The sequence below is a fragment of the Panthera leo genome, chromosome D2 (assembly GCF_018350215.1).
Source record: "Panthera leo isolate Ple1 chromosome D2, P.leo_Ple1_pat1.1, whole genome shotgun sequence".
NCBI lineage: Eukaryota > Metazoa > Chordata > Mammalia > Carnivora > Felidae > Panthera > Panthera leo.
This window is the reverse complement of record NC_056689.1, coordinates 49,099,140-49,125,322: the sequence shown is the minus strand read 5'-3', so window position 1 is coordinate 49,125,322 and position 26,183 is coordinate 49,099,140. Positions and strand designations below refer to the sequence as shown.

At 43.8% G+C, this 26,183-nt stretch overlaps 1 protein-coding gene across 8 annotated transcripts; it reads right to left on the bottom strand.

Annotated features, from left to right (window-relative positions):
• Window positions 1–6,224: 6,224 nt before the first annotated feature.
• On the bottom strand, window positions 6,225–24,378 carry HNRNPF (heterogeneous nuclear ribonucleoprotein F). Of its 8 annotated transcripts, XM_042909247.1 has the most exons (6): window positions 24,280–24,378; window positions 23,892–23,959; window positions 13,814–13,970; window positions 12,860–12,993; window positions 11,033–11,103; window positions 6,225–7,665 (listed from the first exon to the last, which is right to left on the bottom strand). In XM_042909247.1, the coding sequence occupies exon 6, from the start codon at window positions 7,612–7,614 to the stop codon at window positions 6,370–6,372; it is 1,245 nt and encodes a 414-aa protein (XP_042765181.1). In that variant the 5' UTR covers window positions 7,615–7,665; window positions 11,033–11,103; window positions 12,860–12,993; window positions 13,814–13,970; window positions 23,892–23,959; window positions 24,280–24,378; the 3' UTR covers window positions 6,225–6,369. The 8 variants fall into 8 exon arrangements, with proteins under 8 accessions (XP_042765181.1, XP_042765185.1, XP_042765183.1 ...); XM_042909251.1 differs by lacking the exon at window positions 11,033–11,103; XM_042909249.1 differs by lacking the exon at window positions 13,814–13,970.
• Between the last annotated feature and the right edge of the window lie 1,805 nt (window positions 24,379–26,183).

The window sequence follows — 26,183 nt, the reverse complement described above, 5'->3', positions numbered from 1 at the left end:
ACAATCATTTTAAGATGCGGTCATACTTGATTAGGGTGGGCCCTAATTCAAGGACTTATAAAGAAGAAAATTTGGACACAGGTAGAAGGCTATGTGACAATAGAGGCATAGATAGGAATGGTGCAGCTGCAAACCAAGGAACGCCAAGTTTTCTGGCAACCATGGAAGCTAGAAAGAGGCATGGAAGGATTCTTCCTTGTAACTACAGAGGAAGCATGACCTTGCCAACACCTTGATTTTGACTTCTCATCTCCAGAACTGTGAACAAATTAAATTTTTTGCATTATGTAAAAAAAATCAAATTTTAGAACTAAAAAGGTTTTTTTTTTTAAGTTTATTTACTTATGATCTCTACACCCAACGCAGGGCTTGAACTCAACCCCAGGATCAAGAGTCGCACACTCCACCAACAAGCCAGTCAAGTGCCTCAGAATTAAAAGTTCTTAACTGGAGTTAAGAACATAACTGATGCTTAACAAGTTAGGCTTAGCTGCAGAGAAAGAGTGAATTGGGAGATAGATAATAAGGAATATCAAGATAATGTAAGGAGAGAAATGCATTAAATAATTTAAAACTCAACATTTACTAATGATTAAAAAATGTACATATACTAAACCTGAAGCAAATGGAAATTCTCCTAATTTAAATTTTTGAATGTTTATTCATTTTTGAGAGACAGAGAGAGCACAAGCGGGGGAGGGACAGAGAGAGAGGGAGACAGAATCCGAAGCAGGCTCCAGGCTCTGAGCTGTTAGCACAGAGCCCAACACACGGCTCAAACCCACGAACCGTGAGATCATGATCGGAGCTGAAGTCGGACACTTAACTGACTGAGCCACCCAGGAGCCCCAAATTCTCTTAATAAAGGGTATGAGACCAAAAAAGCAATCTTTATCTTAAGGATTTTTTTTTTAAGTAATCTCTACACCCAACGTGGGGCTTGAATTTATAACCCCAAGATCAAGAGTCGCATGTTCCACTGACTGAGCCAGCCAGGTGCCCTGACAATATTTTAAGGGAGAAATAACAAAAGCTTTCTCTCTGAAACTGGGAATAAAACAAGGATGTCCTCTCACTCCACTTTGTTCAGCATCACGTTTCTAATGATAAAAGACAAACTTTGATCTAAGAGCAGACCACAAGGCAAAAAAAGAATAAAGTACATAGGGATTGGGAAAAAAAACAAAACAGAACTATCATTGTTTGCAAACAGCATTTTTTTACATAGAAAATCTACATTTAAACCTGCATTGATAAGTAAATTTATTGAATTCAGCAAGGCCACACTCAATATAAAAATCCACAGTATTTCTTGGGGCACTTAGGGCACATGGATGACTCAATCGATAGAGCATGCAACTTTTGATACTGGGGTTGTGAGTTCAAACCCCACGTTGGGTGTAGAGTTTGCTTAAAAAAAAAAAAAAAATCCATAGTATTATTATTTTTTTTTTTTTTAGTCCTAAGAAGTCCCAGCAACAAACTAAGCAAATCAGAGATACCATGTAAAATATAATACTGGAAGCAAATCTAATGGAGTATGTGCAAGAAGCTTTACACAAAAACTAAAAACAAAACTGAGATGCCTTAAAAGAACTTTATGATTTGATGCCTCTGCCAACACCACAGAGCATGGGTGGCGGTTAGTGCAGAGTGAGGCTCAGTAACTCCAGGAGCTGCGTTTGGAACAGTAAATAGCTCTGATATAGGGGCACGGCCTTGATTCATAACACTCAGGGTCTGAGCTGGGACTGTTCATTGAGACTTGTCAAGAGACACCACACAAAACCATTTATGAACACAGATACCTCGATCATGGGGCCTACTCTGTCCTCTGTGGCAGATGGCAGGGCAGCTTGCAGGACCCCTGCAGCCTTTTGGTCACCTAATAATTGGGTAGGAGCAGTATTTTCATGTAATGAAATAAATCCAAAATCCAAAATGTCTTCCCAAAAATTATCTTTTAGTGATGAAGTGTCTTGACCTTTACTTTAGAGGAAGAAATGTCCCAGATCCGCCCAAAGCCAAAAGTTAGCAAATACTTCCTGTAAAGTCTCAGATTGTACATACATGAGGCTTTGTGAGCCACACGGTCTCAAATCAAACTGCCCACCTCTCTGTCAATGTAGCACAAGAGCAGCCACAGACAAAACAAACGGACATAGCTGTGTACCAATAAAACATTTACAAAGAACTGGTAGCAGGCCAGATGTGGCCCCAGGACCCTAGTTTTGCCTATCCCTGCCCAAGACTATCAGACTTTAAAAAACTTCCATGATGTGGCAGAGCCCTGAATTCTTCCTCCCTTTAGGACACAGAATTCTGCTTCCTCCCCCAACAAGCACAATGAAGATGTCATTAATACAGTGGAGCACGGCAAGGTGATCAATGTCTCTCCAGACTCTACTATATAACAGAGAGCAGGAGAGTTACCACAGCCCTGGAGAAGACAGGGAATGTGTTCTAATGTTATGAGGTTAAAATTTTTAATCTCCTCCTTGATGCTGATTAAAGGAAATATATTCATTAGGTCAGGAGTTCTCAAGTGCTGGAGACTTGATTTATACTGGCAAGGGCACCTCATTAAGCACTGAATTGTGCTGAGATTAACTTGGTTAATTTCCTGGTCATCCACTATCCTCTACCAGAATGCATCTGCTGTTTGCTGAAACCACACAAGTAAATTAAAAAGGCATTTGCTTGCCTTTCTAAATTAAAAAAAAAATTTTTTTTTTGGACATTCACCTTTGAGAGACAGCATAAGCGGAAGAGGGCAGAGAGGGAGACACAAAATCTGAAGCAGGCACCCGGCTCTGAGCTGTCAGCACAGAGCCGTATGCAGCGGTCGAACCCACAAACTGTGAGATCATGACCTAAGCCGAAGTCGGACACTTAACTGACTGAGCCACCCAGATGCCCGTTTGCCTTTCTAAATAGTCTGCAAGCATGGTTCAACCCTCAGATGTTGTGGCATTTCTCCTTATTCACAGTATTGAACGGGGAACACCAAGAGGTTCCCCTTGGCCTTTCCTGCCATTATGGCTCTTAATTCACAAGCCAAGGATCCAGTGCAGGGGGGAGGGCAGCTGTCAACTGCCTAATGTACCCCTTTGTACTAATTCACTCAGGGAGGTACCTGCAGGGGTCTGCAAACTTGTTTGACCTACAGTGAGATGAACTTGGCCTGCAAACTTGGCCTTCTCACATTACCACTCTAAAAAAATCCTGATTTCCAATTAGCTTTCTGCTCATAGAGTCAAAGAGTAATATCTGGGGGCAGAAAGTTGACAGACCTTATAGCTGTGCCTGTGTGGACCCTGTCCATACAGAGGTCCTAGTCTTAACCACAGATCTGGCCAGGTGAAGCCTCTTACTGCCTTTGGGTTCACTGTCCATTATGGCAATCATGCTTACCTCACATGTGATGGAATCCCTTTAACCCTTTCTTGTACTGCCAACCACGGCTGTTTCCATTAAGCTTAAAATGCTTGTGCGCTTCCCTAGCACATTCCTTTATCAACTTAAAAGTGTCCTTGGGCCCTCCCACAGAACATTTTTAAAAATTTATTTAAGTAATCACTATACCCACATGGGGCTTAAAGTCACGAGCCCAAGATCAAGCATTGCCATGCTCTTTCAACTGGGCCTGCCAGGTGCCCCTCTACAGCACACTTTTAGCTGGTGTTTTTCCTGCCTTCATATACTAAATCCTAACATGCCCACCTGAATCTGATGACCCCTTTCTCAACAGCCAGCATCCCTTCCTCCAGTAGGTTGCTGTCTCCAAGCTTCAAGAGTTGACTGCAGCAGATTGTTAGGATGGATTCCAAGCATTTTACTCAAAATTTAAATCCTTAGGCACAGGAGATGCCGGTTATCATTTTACACGCAACCTTCTGGTCCAGCATCCTCCAGACCCCCTCCTGTCCACACATATCCATCAGGCCCTGGCTGTTTGGTAGCATCTGCATTTCCTCCTGCAGTGGGGCCTCTCCCTTCTGTGTCATGCTAAGTCCTGATACTAGTTTTCTGGAACAGAAAAATCAGAATTTCCTTGAAGGTACTAGATAGCAAATTATATTAGGTTTTGCAGGCCAAGGCATATTTAAATTTTTGTCTACTAATAAGAATGGGATTCATTTGGGGAGTTTTTAACTGGGGCTCCCTGACATTAAATTGATTCATCTGTAAAACCCATTCTCAGGTCATGGACCATGTAAAAACAGGCAGCAGGCTGGATTTGACAGGCAGTCTGCCAATCCATTCTAGAAACAATACCGGAAGTGGACTTTGATGAGGAGGACATCTTATAAATCACCTACCACAGGTGAGATCTCCAGATAGTTTTACTTCTAGTAAGAGCCACTACTGCTGGCCCAGCAATTTCAGATAATATAGCACATTCCTCCGGATAACCCATTCCAGGTTCTTGGAGCCCACTCCTTCCTTATCTGGACCCTAAACCTAACAAGGGAGGTTTATACGGGGTGAATATACTCCTTAAAACTTCACTGCCCTATCAAATCTTTGTCATTGCAGGTTTCTTAAGCTCTCAGGTGTTCTACCTGGTTTCTGGGTCTTGACCACCCAGGGCCTTAGCATCCCTATGCACTATTGCTGGTGACTTGGGAGAATGGTAGACCCATGGGATGGGTAGAGACCCTGTGAACATGGCTCACACCAGGTGCATGAGCTCTGCCTCCCCAGAATCTCACGTTACCTACTCATCAGAGCGGACCTTCCTAGTTAAGCCTGCATCCCGGAACCTCTGGCATTCCTGGGTACTGCTGGGTATTGCTGCTGCCCTATCTAAAACTATCTGAATCTGCAGAACACCAGTGGGAAGCAAGGCAGGTAAGGTAGGGCTATGAGGCCATAGGAGGATGAGAGGGGCTGGGGTAAGATTCTAGTTTACATAAATGCTTATTTAGCAAAATCTTCAGGGCTTAATCAATATTTTGTCTATAAATGAAGCTTGTCCCTTTGAAATGATACCAGATGAAGACCCCAGAACTGGTGAAGTTAGGATATCTGGGCTACAAGTGGGGGGACAAAGTTTGCAAAATCAGTAAGTGGCCATCAAAAAATTGTTTTAAATAAACTCCATTCACATCTTAAAGTCTTGATGGTCTTAGTTTATGTCAAATTAAAAGTGATGGCAGGCAGTAAGCTGTGTGCAGAGCTGCCTGGAATTTGGACATGGTTCTCTACTTGCTAGGTGGAAGGCGATTTTCTCATTTGGAAACAGATCTGTCCCAAGCTTATGTGAAGTCTGCAATAACCCGTAATTGCTAACCTGGGAGTGTTTGAGCTAGTATGAAAAAAAAATAGCACATTTTATATTTAAAAAAAAAAACAAAACAAACAAAAAAAACTGTGGTTAATAACTGCCAGTGTATGGCACCCAAAATGAAGGGCCGCTATGAGAAATGAACAGGACTCCAGCATAAAATAAGGGAAGAGCAGGACATAACAAATAACTGATCAAGAACAGCACTCTAGTCTCACGGGAGGCTGGGACTGTGTGCTTCTATTTTAATACTACTCTGGGATGCGTTTCCAGTCACCATTTCCACCACTCATATTTAACATTTTAAAAACCAAACTTTTAATTTAACCGAGGGAAATCTTAGATTTCATGTGCTAAATTATTTTGAAATTCACACTGAAATACAGCAGTATTAAAGCAAGTTCTTCTCTTCAACCACCCATTTTGCTACTTTTTGGTGAGTATATAGTCGGTGCCAGTCATTGTGGAAAAATCTTTATTTTAAGAAAAAAATTTAGTTAACAAAAAAATTTAACAAGTTTCACTTAGCAAAATACACCCAAAAGGAAATCACAGTACAAAGAAAGTTTTAAGTCAAGGCCTCACCAATTCCTACAGTATTAGTAATGTGTCTCAATTTTCAAAACTAACTTATTTTTAAAAGCTTAAACTTAACCTAAAAGATTTTAAATGAAAATAAACTAGAATGAACAAACATGAGAAATGTTCCTCTTTGAATTAGGGATCTAGCACCTTGAGTTTTCCAAAAAAGTACGTCTCCCCAATGTGTTCACGGTGATGTGGTGTAAAAGATCCATTTAATGTACTCAAAACTACTTTAACTCAGATAACATCACTCTGAAGTACACTACCAAAATGTTAATTGAGAAAAGCTGAAAATAGTTTTAGTTTACTCAATATCACATGCTAGAAGAAAGTTTGCATGAGAAAACACTGAAGAGGTAATTTTTTAATCCAGATTTCACAAACTCATGGTGCAAAATGGGTCCCACAGCTTCCTCTAGAGTAATAATTGCTTTTCACTGCTTGTTGGCTGCCTGTGAAAATTTGATTGCAATAACTCAAATGCTCCTACAAAACTAGTCATATCCACCCATGCTGTTCTGGCCTCCATAGCCAGCCCCATAACAGCCACTCACAGACTGGCTCTCGAGGCCACTGTAAGTGGACTGGGCCGACACCCCCATGCCTTGCATCATCTGGCTGCTGTACGCCCCATTGCTGGCCCCAGTTGTGGAATTCAGGAAAAGTTCTATGTATCTGTGTTGCATGTTGGCCCGGTCTTTGGACATTGCTGCCACAGCTTCTTCGTGAGTGGCAAACTCAACATCGGCTTCGCCCGTCACTCTTCCATCAGGGCCAATCTCAATATGGACTCTCACAGGGTTGAGTGGAGAGAAGAAGTTGTAAATGTCGTTCTCTGTGGCTTTGTATGGTAGCCCTCTCATGTGGACACAGTGTCCAGTGGTACTCTGGACAGTGAACTCGCCGTCTCCGTATCTGTGGTCATACATGCCTGAGAGACAGTAACTGAGGTCTCTCCCAAACAGATCAGTGGTGAAGCCGTAGCCATCGCTGAGGCCGCTGTACTCCTCATAGCCCCCATAGCCTGCACTATAAGCACCAGACCTCATCCTCTCCAGGCCTGCTTGCTTGACAATGCCAATATACCTCCTGGCCGTGCCAGGGCGGTCATAGGGCCCTGGCCGCTGTACAGACATGAACTTCAGAGGGGGATCCGAGTATGACCTAACTTCTTCCTGACTGCTCTTGAACACTTCAATATACCTGTGCCCTATTCTCTCCTTGTGCTTCCCTAGGGCCTTCTCCGCTAACTCCTGTGAGGCAAACTGCACAAAGGCTTCCCCTGTAATCTTGCCCTCGGGGTCCACCGGCAATGTGATCCCGTTTGGCACAATTTCCAACCCTGAGAAGAACTGAACAATTTCTTCCTTGGTGCATCCAAATGGGAGTCCTCGAAGCCGCACGAAGCCATCATTGGCGGTGTCGGCACTGTTTGGACCACTGTGCTTCAATACCCAATCCATCTCGGTTCTGTGGGACTTGAACACCTCAATGTACCGGTGTCCCATGCTTTCCCTGTCTTTTTTAAGGGCCATTTTTACATCATCTTCTGATTCAAGTTCAACAAAAGCCTCACCACTCTGCCTGCCTTCTCTAGTGTAGATGAAATGAACGCCTGCAGCCCCATCATGTATTGTGCAGTCAGAAAGGAAATTCTGCACATCCTCAACAGAGCAGGACCAGGGCAGGCCACGGAGCTTGACCACAAAGCCTTCACCTCCCTCGGGGCCCAGCATCATGGACACTTGAGAGGACTGACGTCAAACAAGCTTGGGTGCAGCTTTTTGTGGCTGAAAAGAAAGCAAAAACTACTTTACATAATTTTTCATTTATTATGTACAAGAATATGCAGTAAATGTTGTTTTTCTGATTTTGCAGACGAAAAAAGAGAAGCAAAATTAAATGTTAAGAAAATATACAAAATACATTTGAGCTGAGATTCAATCCAAGGTCTCCCCCCACCAAATGTACATATTATTCAGGCAGAAAAAGAATTAGGAGACTTAGAAAAACCAAATAGCAATATGGAAGCTCTGAAGCCAAAACCTATCAATTCTAATGGTCAATTATTTTAAGTTCTAGAAGAGAAGACAAAAGAATGAAATAAGCCAATATCTAGAAAAAGAGAACTTTTCAGAACTGGAGGAAAACATGAGATTACATTGCTAAAATAAAAGGCAAGAGGGTAAGTGCCATGATCATAGAGGAATTAGTACCGGTCAGGTTAGAGCAAGGGCATTTTCTGGTTATTAGAGAAAAGGCAGAGCAAATTTGTAACATACGAAAGGTTCAACTGCACTAGTATAAAGGAAAAACAATTACTGACAAATTACCATTTTGAATCGTTATGATTTATAGTAATTTAAATATTTGACAAAATCACTCTATGCAGCACTTATTTTTAAAACTGCTAACGTGAGAAAGGATAATTTTGTAATGATTTCAGTCCTTCCCCCTACAACAAATGGAATTCATATGCTCTTTCTCCTTTATCGTTTGTGCCCAGTAAAACAGCCCAGGAAGATTAGCTATCTGTTTCATGGTTGTACTGAGTGGCTAGTGGCACACATTTTGGCCCACACAGTTCCTTGTTGTGGGGAACAGGCCTGTGCACTGTAGGGTGTCAGGCAGCATCCCTGGCCTCTACCCACTAGCTGCCAAAGGCACCCCTCTCCAGTTGTGACAACCCCAAATGTCTCCAGACATTCCCAGATGTTCCCTGGGGGTAAAACGGCTCCCAGTTGGGAATGACTACTGTAGAATCAGGGTCACCAACCTTAAAATGGGCCCTCAATACTGCCTAAGTTCTACCACCAACCCCAATCTCCCAAAGCCCTGAGTAACCTGTAGCAACCTCACCTAATCTTCCCTCATCTTTGGGTGATCATCTAGTTCAAAGAATGGGGACGATGTGAAGAAACTGCCACAAAGTCTAAAAATTTATAAACAAGAAGTTGCTTCTCCTATTAGCTGACATCATTAGCAGGATCACAGTCCTGCTCTGGTCCCAACTCCACTCACCCCGGAGAAATTCTTGATCTTCATGGTCTCTTCACTGAACACAGCATGCGCATTTATACCAATTACATGCCAATTTATACCAACGCCATAATATACCTTCCCTAACACCAACTTTGCCTCCAGCTACTTGCTGATTTACTGATCCTCTCAGTAAAATCTCAGACGGCAGGCCTCTACTGTCACCTCTACTCCTTACCATTAAAAGGGCAAAACCTTTCACTCCACTGGGAAGAAAAGAGGTTTTTTTTGTCTTCATTTTACTTGTTCCAGCAGCAGGATTTAAGCAACTCCCTTGGGAAATCCTTTCTCCCTCTGGCTCTTATGATGTAACCATCTCCTGGTTTTCCTATTAATTCCCTAAATAGGTTCTCCCAGCTTCTTCCAGGGAGTCCTTCCTCAACATTCAACTGCAGGGATATCACTGGACTTGGGTGAGTCCTTTTCTAGGCAGCCTCACAAGATCAAGATCAACTAGCTCTGGGCCCCAGCCTTATGCTTCCTGAGGCCCAGACTGGTATACAAAACTAATCCACAGCCCCTATACACCACAAATGAAAGCAGCCTTTTTCTCTGACACTCTTCTATAGCACTCTGGCTGCCGGTATAAATAGCTTTACCTGCCATCCCGAGGTTCTACAAAGAAAGTGAAATAATCCTTGGACAACTTCACCCAATGAATTCAAATCCAATGAATTCATTCTCTCTGGAATGATCCCATTCACCACCCTAACCCACATTCCCAAATCCTATTCAGGAACTCGAATTCAACAAATAATAAGTTTCTCACAATTCTATACGCAGTCCCTAGCCATTTCTCGACACAGTAAGGACTCAATAATTCCTTCCTTTGTGATTTCAACTGTCAAACTTTTTCTTTCTGCATTGCCCTCATATTCATTTCTACTTCCTCATTTCTAAATTCCAGTACCAACAGCCCATGCCAGGATACTCTTACCTGGTTCTTAAACTTCTCCAAGTGTAATGGCTAGCCCTTACTGCAACCCAATCTGCAGCTCAAGTGTTCTCCTAAAACTGGCTTTATGTCATTCTCCTGTTCCAAGTTCTCAGTGGCTTCCCACCGGCAGTGGAACACAAACCACAGTGCTAACGGGTCGCTTAGACCTTGCAACTTTGGCCTGCAACAAACACAATTATCTAGCTTACATCACTCCTATTTACAAAAAAAAAAACACAAAGAAACAAAAAAACAAAAACCCTCCTTTATCCATTTTCCTATGCCTGGAATGTGCCAGGCTTTCTGCTCCCTTGCATTTGACACACGTGATAATTAATTCTCTCTCCAAATACACTCCACCCAACCTTCTGTCTAGTCAAATCCTACTAATCCTTAAGGTCTCAGCTCAAACGTACTACCTTTCCACAAAGATCTTCCCCTTTGAATTAAGTCTCATGGTTCTACACTCCCATAACATTCTTGCTCTGATTTGTTCAAAATGTGTCTTCAAAACTGCTTGGAAAGCCTACCAGGGACAGGCTGTGTCGGTTCCATTGGTCACTGTGGCCCCACCCCCAACAGAGCAGGCCCAAGATTAGCAAGAGATTAACTGATGGCCATGTGAGGTCAACACCTCCCTCCACAATATGGCAGTCTAGGCTGAAAGACATGCAGGAAGCATAAGCGAACACAAACATTTCATATGAGAATTACTTAAAATACCTAACAATACATTACAGATTAGAAGTGTTTTACTTCAGAAAACAAAGTTTCAAAAACAAAGTGACTTCTCTGAAGGCAAGGAGAAGAGCATTCTTTTCTCAAACACACGTCTACAAAAGTTTATTTATACTCTGGAATTATTTTTCTGTTCCACTTCTTGCAAGCAATCCTATGACACGTAATTCCGTATTCTTTCAATGAAACTCAAACCTAATTTTAGATGCAAACATAATTCAATATCCTCACTTTGCCCTTAGAATCTTCTACATTTGGATTCCTTGTAGAGTTTTACAGTGCTCAAGACATTAACTAAAACTCAGTAAGAGTGCTATAGATTTCTGCTGTTAGATTTAAAGCTAATGATAAAACTTCTACTTCATGCTTTAAAAATCTACTTAAATATACCTACTTAAATATACCAAACGTAAACCGAAATTACTTTTCTTAAAAGAGCTCACCTTTAAGAACAACCCGGGGGGGGGAGGGGATGCCCACAGTCGGAGACACTCCTGGTAGGTAACGAATTGTCCTAAAAAAGAGCGATATGGCCGTCTGCCTCAGTGGCCCAGCACTCACCAGAGCAAACAGGGATGGTGGTGCCGGGGCTAGGATGGGCTCCAGCTCCCTTTCTCCAGGGAAGGGCAAGTTGGGGCAGCAATTCTTTTAAAGCCATGAAGCTTCCATAATTAAAGCACACACCCAGGACAGCCCCCATAGCATTTAAAAGGTTTACCTTTTCATATGGTAATACAAAGGATAACAGCAAGAAAACACTCACTAGCCTAGATGAGACTTAGAAAACTCTAAGCTCTGTGAGGATATCTAAATACTAAGGGTGGGAAGGGCTTCTTCAGGGAGGGGGTGGAACAAGGCCGGAACAGTTCCGGGTAGGGACCTCAGGGGCAGGAGGTGAGAGACTCCAGAAGCTGCCGGACCTTTACGGGGAGGAGCGCCAGTCTGCTTGCCAGAAACTATTCAACAGAATTTACAATTTATAAGACTCCCTGAGGGTCAGGGTGGAGATACCCAAGTCTTTCCTTCCCAGTTTTGTTTGATAAACTTCATTTCTTGTGACCTGTATTTGCTCTGATGTTTATATTTTAATTAACTGACAAGAATGTAAGTATACATTAAAATATGCTTTTCAGTAGGAAAAAATTACTACCATCACCCACAGCCAAGTGATGAAGGTGTCCCAAAGGATCAGGATATATGAAGTTCAGGAGTACATTGGAGAACTAAACTACATTCTTAGTTTGGGAAAGGTAAAACCGGGAAAGTCAAGTTAATTTCGCCTAAGTGCCTCGTGTTAAAGATAAACTTGTCTTTATAGCCTCCTGTGATTATTACATAAGCTACTATCCCAGAAGTGTTGGGGGAACCTGTATAAAAGTTAAGGTATTTAATTTCAAATTCTCTGGAAGATGGTTTTCAAAAAGCTTCAACCATCCCTCCTGCTAGCCCCCAGTGGAATCTGAAAGGTAGAACTCAGGCATCTTAAATGACCTGAATCCCTTCTTTTATATGGTTTACCCCAGCTCCTGGTTCCTTCCAGTGTGGTCTACAGACCAACATCGTGGGGACCCTCCTTGTACATGCACGCATAGGAGCGGCCAGACACACTGAGGCCAATTTTCACAAGACTGAAATGGGGCGCGCATGCCCGCGAACACACACGTTGAAGCACTGATAGCACGGGTCTCACACGAGCACACGTTGTAATCGCTAGAGTGTGAAAATACACTTCTCTTAGGTCCCGCAACTGGAGATTCAAATTATCTGTACTGTACAGGATGTTGTTAAAATGTGAGATTCTGAAACAACGTACGTGGGATAGGGCAAGATTCTGCATTTGTAACAGACTCCTAAGGCTCCTGGGAGGCTCTCCCGAATGTGCTCTCCTTCACTGTACTGGTTAGACGGGATTTAGTTCGGATTCAGGTAGATCCAATCAAGATAAACAGGGCGGGCCTCCGAGTGCCATGACTGATTAGGTTTATCTACGGAGTACACAGGCCGGCTTAAACCCCCATCCTCTGTTCAGGAAGGGGTGGGTATTCAGAGGGACCGTGGCTTCAACCTTTTATTTACGTCTGTGTTGCAGTAGGACCTAAGGAGCAATTTCACCCTTATTTGTAAATAAATATTAACCTACAGCTGGTGGCACACTAGAGCAAGGTTGTCCTGAGTATCTTAAATACTCAAACAGTTCTACTCTTAAAACCACAGTGAGCAAGAGACGCTGCCTCAGGATTACGCAGTTGACATTTTTGCTCTAGACTTACCGCTGAGAGGAGCAGGACTGATTTCTATTTTCAAACAAGCGCGGTTTACAGCCAAAGGACCCCTAATTCCACCCGACGCTTAAAAACGCAGAAGGCTCCGGGAAAGTCCAGGTGCGTCTCCTTTTGTTATTAACCTGAAATTGAAACTGCGCTCTTAAGCTTGCAGCCGCGGGCCGCCAGGGGCGCGTCTGAGCGATTTCGGCGGGAAGCACAGCTGCGGTCTCAGGCGCTGAGCTCCTGGGGCGGGGGTACGCAGACGAAGTGCAGAGCGGGGACTCACTGGTCGTCTACCTGGCGGATCCGACAACCTACGCTCGGCTCAGCCCCACAGGAAGGCGGGACCCCGGAGCGCCCCGTCGCGGGGCCTGGGCGGGATCAGCGGGAGCTTCCGGGGCGGGGGCGGGACGAGCCGAGGGAGGAGGGAAGCGGGGGAGGGGGAGGAGGCTTCACGGGCCGAGCGGGAGGGGGGGAGGGGGAAAGAGGTCAAGAGGCGAAGGCTTCCCGGGCCTGGTGGTGGGAGGAGAGAAGGGGGGGGAAGCTTACGGAGGCGGGAGTGGGAACTTCTAGGCCGCCGAGGAGGGAGTGAGGTGGGGCCAGCGTTCTCGGTCCCGGCTTCCCGGAGCCGCGGGGGGAGGGGGCGGAGCTCCCGAGTCGGGGCCTGGGAGGGGGGTGCTTTCTGGGGCGGCCAGGAAAGAGTTTCCCTGGACCCGTGGGGGGCGGAGCTCCTGAGTCGGGTCGGGGGGACTTCCTGGGGCAGAAGGGACGCGGGGGGGAGAAGAGTTCCTGGGGCGAGGGGGAAGAAAGAGTTCCTGGAGCAGGCAGGGTGGGGGTGGGGAGTTGCGGAGGAGGGGAAAATGAGTTCCCGGGACTCGCGGGGGGCGGTGGGGGTGTACTGGGGGCTGGGTGAGGCGGGATGAGCGGGTGGGTGGGGGTCGTCCGCTCGCGGCGGCTCACCACGACGGGTCCGGAGTCCGGAAGGCCGGCGCGCGGGGCTGCGTCCCGGAGGCAGAGGCCGCGTGACTGAGGGCGGCGGGCCGGACGTGGGTCACGGGGTGTAAAGGAGGAAGTGCCACCGATGGGCCCGCCAAGATGTCACCAATGGAAACGCGTCCTGCAGGTGCGGCCCGCGGCCCGCGCGGTCGGCCCAGGCAGGAAGTGGGAGGAAGGAGGGAAGAAAAGCAACGAGGAAGACCGTTCTGAGTGAGTTTTCAGGAAAGGTGCCAAGATGGGGAAAAGTCCAGAGTACAGCGCAGGAGAGGAGTAGATCGGCACGGTTTAGGTGGAAGGAGAAACCGTAAACACACACACACCAAAAAAAAAAAAAAGAGGGAAAATACAACAACCTCTTTGAAAGAATTTAGAATGGAAACTAATGGACAAAAGGTAGAACTTCTTTACCTCTTTATAGTCTTGTTTTACATATTTGGCCATGAACGCCTATAAATATTTTGCATCAATTTAAAAGATTTTTAAGACTCGCAATTCTTAATACACGAAAAAGAACTACATTTCATGAAGCCCTGAATCCGAATTCATACGATCTTGAAAATAATTACTAAAGCAACTGCAGTGTGAACAGTGACTGAATTATTTCAAAGAATTTAAAAATTTTAGTTGTGAATTATGGTGCTGCAATTTTATTTCTGGAGTCATTACTTAAGAGATATATTTGATACCTAGAATGTTTCTAAATCTGAGTGGGATTACAGATGAAACCAACAGGGGCCATGATTTAATTACTGAAACTGGGTGATGGGTACATGGAGTTTCATTATATTTTTGTCTCTACTTTCCTATGTTAAACACCTTTAGTAATGAAATTATTTAAGAAAAGAAAAAACTATGAATCTCCTTACTAGAAATAACTATGAAATAAATATGATTTATAGGTAAGAGGAACCTACTAGGTGTGAGTATGCAAAGCCAGACTGGGGGAAATTCTACAAGCACAGATGAGTTCAGTCCATTAGAAAACAGCTCCAAGGGAAAAGACCAAGTACACGGGGGAAAGACCAAGTACCAAATGCACAGTACACGGGGCATATTTGGATTTTGAGTCAAACAAATTGATAAACATTTAAGACATTTCTGGACACTGACTAAAAACTTTAAGGTATTAAAGTATTACATTTACTTCTTTTAGATACAGAATTATAGTTATGTTTAAAAAATACATTTCTAGAGATTCACTTGGAACCATTGGGAGATGAAATAGTATGTTTGCTGGAATTTGCTTAAAAATTATTAGGTGGGGGATGTAAAGAAAAACTGTCCTTGACTGGTAGTTGTTGAAGCTGGGTGGATGATATGATTAAAAATCCAGCCTCCCATGGAAAGACACAGGCACTAAAAACTGAACTTAAGAGAAGCAAAACAGTATTTTGAAGAATGAACCACAAAATTGGCTTGTTTTTGGAAAAGTATCTCTACAGAACTGAGGTACCCTGACTGCTTTGTAAGCATTTATTTCACTTTTTTAAGTTTATTTTGATAGAGTATGAGCAAAGGAGGGGCAGAGAAAGGGAGCCAGAGAGAGAATCCCAAGCAGGCTCCTTATTGTCAGTGCTGAGCCTCAGAGCCTGACACTGGCTTGAACTCCCAAACCGTGAGATTATGACCCGAGTCAAGAGTTGGATGCTTAACTCAGGCACCCCTTAATTTCACATCTTAAAAACCTCCTCAAAATATATTCTTGGTAATCTATATGACTGGTGTGCATTTTCTCACTTATTTGAATATATTTCTTGCGGTTAAGTAGTTTTACATATGCCTTCTTGGCTTAACTGGTTGGTGATACAGGGGAGGTGGCTGTTAATAATTTATCAGCCATGATATGGTTCCTGCCTGGTGAAGGAACAACAAGTACCGAAGACACGGGAGCATGTTGTGCTGAGACCAATGAAAGAGGAAAGCAGAGAAGATCTGAGACCAATGAAAAGAGGAAGATCCTCCACACAGCTTTGAAAGCCTGGTTTGGTATTTTGTACTTTAGTCTAAGGCCAATGAGAAGTCACTTAATAGTTTCAAAATGGAATGTGGTGTAAATTTGAGTTTTTGCTTTTCAACAAAACAGTCTAGCTGTTATCTGGAAAACTAACGGTGGGAACAGATGCATAGAGACGGGAGGCAATGACACAAGTTTAGGAAAAACTAATGGTACCCTGCAATAAAAACATTGTGATAGAAATGAAGCAATTGTGAAAGGATTTGAGTGATGCGCAGTAGATAGAATTTACCAAATTGGGAGTCATTAACCCAGAAATATTGTGCACTTACAAAATGCAGGTGCTGTGCTAGGTCCACAGAACAGTGGACTAGGAAATCAGTAAAGAAATAAATGTATGATGACAAAATCTGAATGGCCCAAAACTAGAAAATGGGGATTAATTTACACTGGGGACCTGAGGAAGTGACATTTAAACAAACCAGAAGCGTGAGGCCGGGGGGTGGTGGGATGTGAAACTCTTTCCCCCTGGTAAATATGTAAGGTTCAAAAGCAGAATTTAGAAAATCGTATTTTTTGCTCCTTTGAACATCACCCTGCTTATTCCTCCCTGAATGCTTGTTCAAATTCTTTATATGGATAGTATTCCTGTTCCACTGGAAATTACATTACAAACCAAATCTCTTCTAACCTAGCAATTGTATAAAGTCAGTGGCTCTTAAACACTTCTGTCACTCTCTTGAGAATATGACCTAGGTCTGAATAAGCTGCTTCAAGAAAGCACACCCCCACACAGTTGTACCAAAATTTTCAAGAGGCTCATGCTTCTGAAGTGTGAGAATTCTGACCCTAATTTGTACAACAAACCAAGTTCAATACACAAAGCTATCTCAGAGCTATTAAAGAGAAGCTGTAGATGGATCACTAAATAATTTAACGTTCTAAATGTTTATTGCTATTACTATATTTTTATCCACAAAAAGGGGATATAGATGAGCCGTAAGAAACAGGAAAGCTGTTTTCCATTATCTTTTAACTATTAAACCCTTTAGTTTATGTACTGTAGCTAAGTCTGGGGTGATATTTCACTGTTTCCCTCAGTGTTCATTTTGCAAAATCTGTGTTAACTAAAAAGCAAAAACAGTATAATACAACGTTAGGTAAATTCTATCACTTGTATTAAAATTTAACATAAGGGACAAATTTTTATCCAACATAGAACTAGCAACTCTTGCTCTAGGATATTATTGACTGCATTCCACAGATGGAATCCAAAGATGAAATCCAAATTATGAGAGGAAAAAAAAAATGTATCAGGTGAAGTTTTCCTAAAAAAACAAAAAAACCCACTGCTATTTGACTTCCACTGCTAAAGGTAAAATCTGTTCTCAAGTGAGGGATTCATCATCTCTATTAATTGGCAGTGCTCCCCCATCCACAGTAGGAAATATGATTTTAGCCTAGCTAAGAAATATAAGGTGGAGGGGGAGGGGGACCTGTTAAAATACAACTGCTAAGACCAATTCCGAACCACCTCCCCTACCAACCCGCCTGTAGCTCTCTCCCCCGGAGTAAGCAGCCCCTCCCTGGGTGAGTGACCATTTAAAGCCAACATTCAGGAAGGCTTGTGGGGGTTACACTCATAGTCTCCCGGAGCCATGGCTGCAGTACGTGCCAACTGTCCCTTAAGGGGCCTAGAGCTTCCTCCTGGGGCGCTGTGGAGAGCTGACACCTTGTCAGGTCCCAGGCAGCTGCCAGAGGAGGGGAGACTGCCGTAGCAGCTCGTGCTCAATGTTTGCTGCTCAGGGGACCAGAGCACACTGCCCTGGGAGAGTGGAGAACAGAACCAAGAGGAAAGGAATGGACAATGCACATGAGAGTGACTCAAGCACCCGGAGAGGATACCATGCATTTAGACAACAGCTTAAAACAGTTATCAGGGAATGAGAAGTGCTGAACAAAACCATACATTTTTTAACAGAAAAAAAAAGAGCACTTTCAGATACTCAGTTACAGAATACAACACTTTTTAGTACTAACAATCAAATTTTGAGTTTATAAAGTTCGTAATAAACTGAAAGCATGGATAGTGGCCTGAAAAATAAGTGCAAGAAATATCTCAAAGAGAAAAAAACAGAAACAAAGGGAAAAAGATATGAAATTTGGAGGACACAAGATGTAACACGAGACAAAAGAAATAACATGTCAACAATAGGGATTCCAGAAGGAGAAAGACACAAATAGAACAGATAAATAATGGAAGGAGATTTTCCTGGCTTAAGATAAACATGGTTGTGTGGTTCCCAACAGATATTTTTGAAAGACATAACCTAGGCATATGTTGCTAGAACTTCTAAATTTAAGTTTCAAGTATAGAAAAAACTGCTTGGAAAAAGAACAAATTGGGTACAAAGGATAAAAATATGATAGCCGTTAACCACATGTGCCTACTGAACACTTGAAATGTGACAAGTACAAATTGAGATGTGCTGTTAAGTATAAAACGCACACCGAATTGCAAAGATTAAAACAAGAATGTAACATAGCTCAATTTTAAAACATTGACTACATGTTGGAATATTTTAGATAACAGTTAATCAAAATACATATACTAAATTAAAATACTAAAACACATCCCAACTCATTCTACAAGGCCAATATTACCCTGCTTTATGGGCTGAAAATTTCATCATTAGAGTGGGCCATAATCCATGATGGCTGGTGTCCTTCCAATGGGAAATTTGGACACAGACAAGCTGACACGAGAAAGAGAAGACAGCTATCTAACAAAGCAAGGAGAGAGGTCCGGAATGTATCATTTCCTCATGGCCCTCAGAGGGAGCCAACCCTGCTGATGCCTTCATCCAAGACTTCTGGACTCTGTAACTCCAAGACTACAAATTTCTGTTAAGACACCCAGTCTAGAGTACTTTGTTATGGCACCCCTTTAACAAACTGAACACTCTGATACCAAAACCAAACAAAACAGATTTCACAGGAAGAGGTAACTACATACTAATATCTGTTATGAATAAAGGTGCAAAATTCCTCAACAAAATACTACAAACTGAATCCAGCAACATGTAAGAAAGGTTATACACCATGCCCAAGCAGGATGTACCCCAAGAATGCTTAAGGGTGTTTCAATGTAAAATATTCCTGAATTAGGTAATGGTGGTTTTTACAATGCTGTGAATTTACTAAAAACCTCTCATTTGTACTAGGTGAACTGTATGGTATGTGAATTATATCTCAATTAAAAATGAAATTACATGTCATTCATATTCTATTGGACAGCGTAATTCTAACTAAATATTGTGTAAAGCAGAACAAAGACCTGTGGAGACGTCAATAATGGAACATCTTTGCAATGCAGATGGACTTAGCAGGAGAGAGTGCAACAGAAATTTTTAATATTCACACTAGGTGAGGATTTCTGTAAAAGAGGCATAACTGTCTGAGAAACTTAATGGGAATTCAGAACTTTCCATTCTAGTCTTTTCTTTTTTAACCCATTCATCATTATCACTTTTTGTACCATTTTAAGAGATCTTTTTCTTAGCCCAAGTCCATATGGATGTTTTTTTAAACTTATAAAGCTTTGTTTCCATCTGCATTTTTGTTTTGATCAACAATCAACCTGATTTGATTTTCCATTCCCAAGAGTGTTAGAATTAGTTTACCAAGATTCACAGGCTAATTTTCCTCATGAACTCAGATAAAAAGCTCCTAAAGAAATTATCAGCAACCAAATCCAGCAATACACAAAGAAATAATCATGACCAAGTTGGGTTTATTCTTGGAATGCAATTGTAGCTCATCATTTCAAAGTCAATCCCTACAGTCTGTCACACTGACATATTAATGAAGGGGAATGAGTTAACTAAGAATTTTTCACGTTTTATGAGAAATGCTAAGAAATATCCTACACACGGAAAAAAGAAAAGAAAGAAAATAGATGAATTCCATAAACTGGAAGTAGGGAAAACTTTCCTAACCATGACCCCAAACCCAGAATATGGGAAAATACTGAAAAACTACATAAATACAAACAAAACCCAAAACAAAAACCTCCAAACCTCTTATGAATAGCTAAAAAATACTAAGCTAAACAAAAATACCAATGCTAAAGTGGGAACGATATTTGCAATTTTTTCCCAAAGCATTAATATCCCTAACATATAAAGAGCATCTAAAAAGAGACAAAATCCAACTACCCAAAAAGGAAAATGGACTAGAGGTATAGTAGACAGAAAAAGAAATTGCCTTAAACATGAGAAGATGCTCAACTTTACCCATTTAAGATAAAATCTGATATGAAATAACATTTAAAATACCTACCATATTGGCAAAAAATACAGAATTTTGAAAATGCATTACCTTGGCAAGGCTACAGATAAGCAGGCACTTTTAAATACCGTTTGTGGAAATATTAAATGGCCAAAAAAAGCAAAGACACCTGCAAAGGCTATTCATCTCGGTTCTACTTCTAATAGGAAAAGGCTAGAAACAACCCAACTGCCTATCACTATAAGTCCAGTTGAATAAATGGACCCACTTAATAAGGAAGTGGACCCATTTAATAAGGAAGGTATCAAAGACCGCGGAGGTCTTTCCTGTCCAAGTCAGGAACCAATTTGAAAGGCTCCCACTGGCCAGAGATTGGATAATTTGTGCACCAAAGAGACTAAAAGCCACAGTGGATTAAAGCACATCATAAAGACACCAGAAAAAGGGTCTTTGGCACCTGCTAGAGATTCAATAAATTGTTAGATATTGATAAACATAAGGAATGAATCAAAAACTTAACCTGCCATTAATAACATACAACTTACAGTAATCAAATGATTAACAAAGAAAATTACCTCCCTAGAGAAGTATTCCTGCAAATAAATGAGAAGCAATATTTTAAGTTATCACTATTTTGGAAACATCAACAAAACAAAAGATCTAGGGAAAAGACCATCAATGGCTGCTAACTTCACAAAGGGGGAGTGCCAAGAAGTGCCTCAGGCAGGAGTACACAACACCTCCAGTGAAGTCTTTCCAAAAAGAAAATCTCAACAGAACCCTAACTGCCATTTCACAGGAAATGCAGAGGTCAGAGATTCAAACGCCATTGAATGTAATCAGAAAAAGCCAAAGCCTGAGGAAGGAACTCTGACACTGTACCCAATTCGTTTAACAAAGAAGAAAAAAATACCTCTAGATTGCACTAATAAGGAAGCTACTTGCCACACTTAAAATGTGGCTGGTACAAACTGAGAGGTGCCGTATGCACTGGATTTTGAAAAAAGTGAAAATATAATTTAAAATTACATGAGCAAATATTTTGTATATATATTACATTAAACTAAATTACAATGAACTACACCAATTTCTTTTTACTATTAAAAAATGTGAAATTACATGTGGCTCGCATTGTATTTCCGTTGGACAGCACTGCTCTGAATTAAAAGAGTGAGATAGATCTCCCAGATACAAGGTGTGACCTTGTCTAGATTCCAATTCAAGCCAGCTGTAAAAAAATATTTATTGTACAGTCAGGTACACTTGAACACGGGGTACTTAATGATCTCAAAGAATTAGCATTTCTTCAGGTGTGATAATAGTATTGCAGTTATATTTTTTAAAGATTCGTAGAAATGTAAGCTGAAATATTTATGAGTAAGACCCTTATTATATCTGGAATTAGTTGTAAAATAAGCCAGACTGGTCTCAGGTGAGGCCTGATTCTCCCTCTGACCAGCCTCTTGTTTTCCCCAAGAACAGCAATTCAGGGCAATAAACTGGGGGGCAGGGTCCTTGACCGAGTAGGGCTGTTCCCGTCTGACAGACGTGAGTCCCAATTCCCAGCTGTATCCCTCCCCCCGGGGGAAGTGACTTCATTTTCCCCTTGGCCTCCATTTTCTCATCTGTAACAGGGAGAACAGCAATACGCCCCCCTTACGAGACTACTCACGAGCATGTGACTTAAAAACATGGTGAAACTCCTAGCTTTGTGCCTAGACCTAGTAAGGGTCAATTAATGTGCTCCGACAAGAGTCTGAAAACCAGAGCTCAGACTGAGGAGCCCTCCTCCCGTTTTTGTAACCCCTCCATGAACTTACTACCCTCGATGGGCACCATAGGTCTCCACAATCTCCTTCACAATTTTGGCCACGTCGGAGGACTAACCTATTTATTTAATTAATCTTTTCACTCAAATCAATTCACATTTTTACTTCAATATTTTATGTTTAAAGGGAGCTTTGTAACAATACTCAAGTGAATGCCAGTCACTTGTCAATTTAAAAAAAGCAATACCACAAAAAGAATGTTAAAAGAGAAAAAATAAAAACACCATAATACACAATGAGCCGAATCAATTTACAGAAATGCATACGGGCACCAGAGATAACTAAAGATGGACTCGCTTAAATATTAGTTAGTAACATCAGCACTCTCCCAATATTTATTTAAAGTAGAAAATTACTCACATATTTTAAAATGACGAATCTTCTCTAGACATTAACACTGAAAACATCACATCACTTTTCACTGACATATCCTACTATATTTTTATCTAACCGGAGAACCCGAGGTATTTTCATTCTCACTAGAAATTCAGAAATAAACAGTTAACCTTTAAAAACGTGTAATAGTGAGAATCACACTAAGATAGGTGATTTCGACGTTGTTTTGAATTGAAAGGAGTATTATTTGCAGTCTTCAAACCTCTCCCAGCTCCACTAGGCTCCGGACCCCTCGGCGCTCCCCACCCCCCACCCCCATCCGGCGGTTCCCCCCTTAGCGCGCTGCCGCTCGCGGGCTCCTCTCCCGCCACGCACGCGGCCCGCAGTGGCAGGCAAGAGCCCGGACGCCCCCACAAATAGTTGCGAAAACTAGAGAAGGAAGCACGTTCTTTCGTCCTAGGGCCTCCGGGGAAGAAAGCTACTGAGAAAGGAGTCCCGCGGGCAGGCGGGCCGGGACCGAAGACACGCCGGGCGGGGGTCCTGCAGGAGCTGGAGGGCGGCGTGGGGCGCTGGGGGGGAAGGGGGCCTCCCAGGCCTGGGGATTTGTCTGGCAGGCAGCTGGGGGGGGGGGGGGGGGAGGGGGTCCTGAGAGCCCCTTAAAGGTACAGATCAACGGGGAGGGGCCCGTGGCCTCCCAACCGTTTCTATGAAAGACCAGGGTCCGTCGAGTCCCCGCGCGACTCGCTCGGCGTCACCAGGCCGCCCAGAGCCACTTTCAATGAACCACGCGGGTACACTGAAGGTAGAGGGCGCAGCGCGGGCGCCGGGAGAGTCCAGAAGTTTCTCAGGCGCAGTCAAGAATCAGCAAAAAATATATTCAAGGATACAAAGAAATAAAGCACAAGGAGAAAGAAATGGCCGATTAATCTCGCTCGGCTGAAATGTGGCCACCAGGCAAAGATAACGAGAACCAAAGAGTTTCACCCAAAATGCAAACACTATACCTCCAAGGACAGGAGACAAACGCACACCGGCGATCAGGGCACACACGCCGCCCGGAGAGGAAGAAAAGGCCGCAAAGATCGAAAGTGGAGGCTCAGCGAGCGGGAACGTGGGAGGGGGGAGGAGTCAACTCCCAACCAGTCCGGTGCAACTCAACCACGTGAAAGTACTGCTTTCATTTTTAAATGAAGCCCCTCTCCCACGGTCGCCGGATGCCCTCAAGGTATTCCTGGCAGGGGCGCTCAAGCTCCGCTTCCCCTGCAGTCCTCCGTACAAGGCCTTTTCTCCCTTCTTCACCGCGGGCCCTGCTTCCCCTGGTCCTAAATCTCAATCCAGCTGTCCAGTCTTCGAGTGTAAAGTCCTTGATCTCAGCCCCGTGGTCCACTCCCCCAGTGTAAAGCCCTTGACCTCTGACCCCACTCCCCCCGACCCCAATTCTCAGCTCCGCCGTTCCCAGCCCGTGTGTCCAGTCTCCATTCGGTCCCTGCATGTGAGCCCTTGACTTCAGACCTAACCTCCCCCAACCCCAAATCTCAGCCCCACTGTCCCCACCCCCAGAGGGCCCAGTTCCCTGTTGGTCCCAGCTGTGAGGCCCCTCAGCCTCAGACCCACCGCCCGTCCCGCCCCTCACCTCGGGCTCCGAGTCTCCACGCTCCCGCTCTTCTTCACATCCGGCACCACGGTCGTCCCTCCGAGCACCTAGAGGGTGGAACGCGGGGAACTTGGCAGTTGTAGCGGAGGCAGTTGAGGCTTGTTTACCATCACCATGGAAACCCCTGGCAGCGCGCCCTGGGCGGAGCCTCCGAGAGGCGGGGTCTGGCGCGCGGTAGGCCCGAGTGCACAACTCCCGCCCGTGGGGCGCACGCGGCGCTTCCAGCAGCCCCGCCGTTCTAGGCTTGCCCGGTCCCCGCTCGACCCTGTACCCCAGCACCCAGGAGCAGCAGCCCCGGGAGCCCGTCCCCCCGCCCCACTTCCGGCTGCCGGCGTGACCGCCAGTCGGTTTCCCCACGGAACCCCACCTTCTTCTCCAGGAAGACACGGCGCAGTGCTACTTCCAACACGGAGCCGGAAAGACGCAATGAGCGCTGCGGGGCGGGGCCGCCGCGGCTGGCGTCCGGAGGCGGGGCCACGAGGGCGCCATTGTGACGCGAATGTAGTGGAGCCAGGGATTGGTTGGCCGGGCGCAGGGCAGGGACGGGCCCGCGGAGGGGGGCAATGCGGGGAGGAGAGCAGCAGGATCTCCGTGAGCCCTTCTTAGAGGCGGGGGGGGGGGAGGCTGTTGAGCCATATTAAGCTGCTGAAGGTACCAGGATACTGACTCAGAGAGTACCCCCACCAAACAGTGAGCCCAAAGAACTTCTGGATTGAAGACAAGCATGAGAAAAGAAAAAGAGAGTTACTTCCTGTCGAGAGAAAAAATAGGGAACTGAGAACACCGAGAGGGATAAAGGCGGCCCGATTGGAGGATTTAGGGAAGGATTAACAGGTTTACCGAGGTTGCTCACGTAATTATCACTTGGGCTGAAAAACCTCTATTCTCTGAAGGTGACCCAGAAGACCCACGGAGAATGCAAGGGTTTCAGTCAGAACACCTCTGAGACTACAGGCTGGGTGGATATGGCGACCCAGCTTGAGTCAGTGGAGATTTTCTTGATGTGTTCTGGGGTTAATTATTACTACCATTTTATTTTTGGAGACTCTTCATACAAGAGGAAGAGATCAAGACATTCATCATCATAGGTTAAGCAGGGCAGATTATTTTAAAATCACTGGTTAGGGGCTCTTGGGTGGGTCAGTCGGTTAAGGCTCCGACTCGGTATCAGCTCAGGTCAGGATCTCAAGGTTCGTGAGTTCAAGTCCCACAACTGGTTCTGGTTATTGCAGATCCTGCGTGAGATTCTCTGTCTCCCGCTTTCTCGGCCGTTTCTTCTCTCAAAAGTAAATAAATAAACAAACAAAAAACAGTACATTAAAAAAAATAACTGGTTAAATTAAGAGAATGCTTGGAATAGTGGCAGATGATGAGTGGATGACAATATTAGAGGAAGGAGCTGTTTGTCAAAAAACAAAAGTTGATTCCAGGGAAAATGAAAACAGTAAAAGAGCCGTCAGAAGAGATGAAAATGTACAAGGAGAAAATTAAGGCAAAAATTGAGGAGAAAGGGTCCTACAAAAATCAGGTGGGTATTCTTGGGAAACCCCGCAATGACTGTCACAGCTCACGCTGTAGAGTAGTCTGTTTCTGGAGAGAAAATGTAAGCAGCCACTCTGGGGCAAATATTAAAAATTTTACCAAAAAACAGTTCTTCAGAATGAAGGGACTGTGAAACCAGATCCAAGAAGATGTGTTTATGTACACAGTTCATTGACTCTGTGCCAGATCGGCTGCTTGACCCTTCATCAATAGTCTTTGAGGGCTTCTCTGAATGAAAAGACTAGGGCCTTGGACTGATTTTGAGTCTCCCTCTGGCCCCTAGGAGTCATCCCAGGTGTCCACTATATTTTTTTCAGAGATGAGAGCCAGCACAGTCACATGTAGACCCCCTTTCACAGCGAGTGCTGGAATTGCTCATACGAGTGCCACTGATCCAGGCCTTTTCCACAAATGTCCGGTTCATCTCTCCAATTGGAAAACGCTTGCCCACACCTGGTCTACTTGGATCACCTCAGCTGTGGAGTCTTAGGGGTCTCCATTCTTTTCACCTCTGTGTCCACAAAAGTGTCTCAACTAAGCTCTGAAATCTACAAAGAGACCTGTTTTTTCATTGTTGAGAGTACATGCACAGAGATGCACCTTTAAGGTTTGTGGTTTAAAAACGATTGAGGGGCGCCTGGGTAGCTAGGTTGGTTAAGTGTCCCGACTCTGGCGCAGGTCACGATCTCTTGGTTCATGAGTTTGAAGCCCGCATCCGGCTCTCCATTG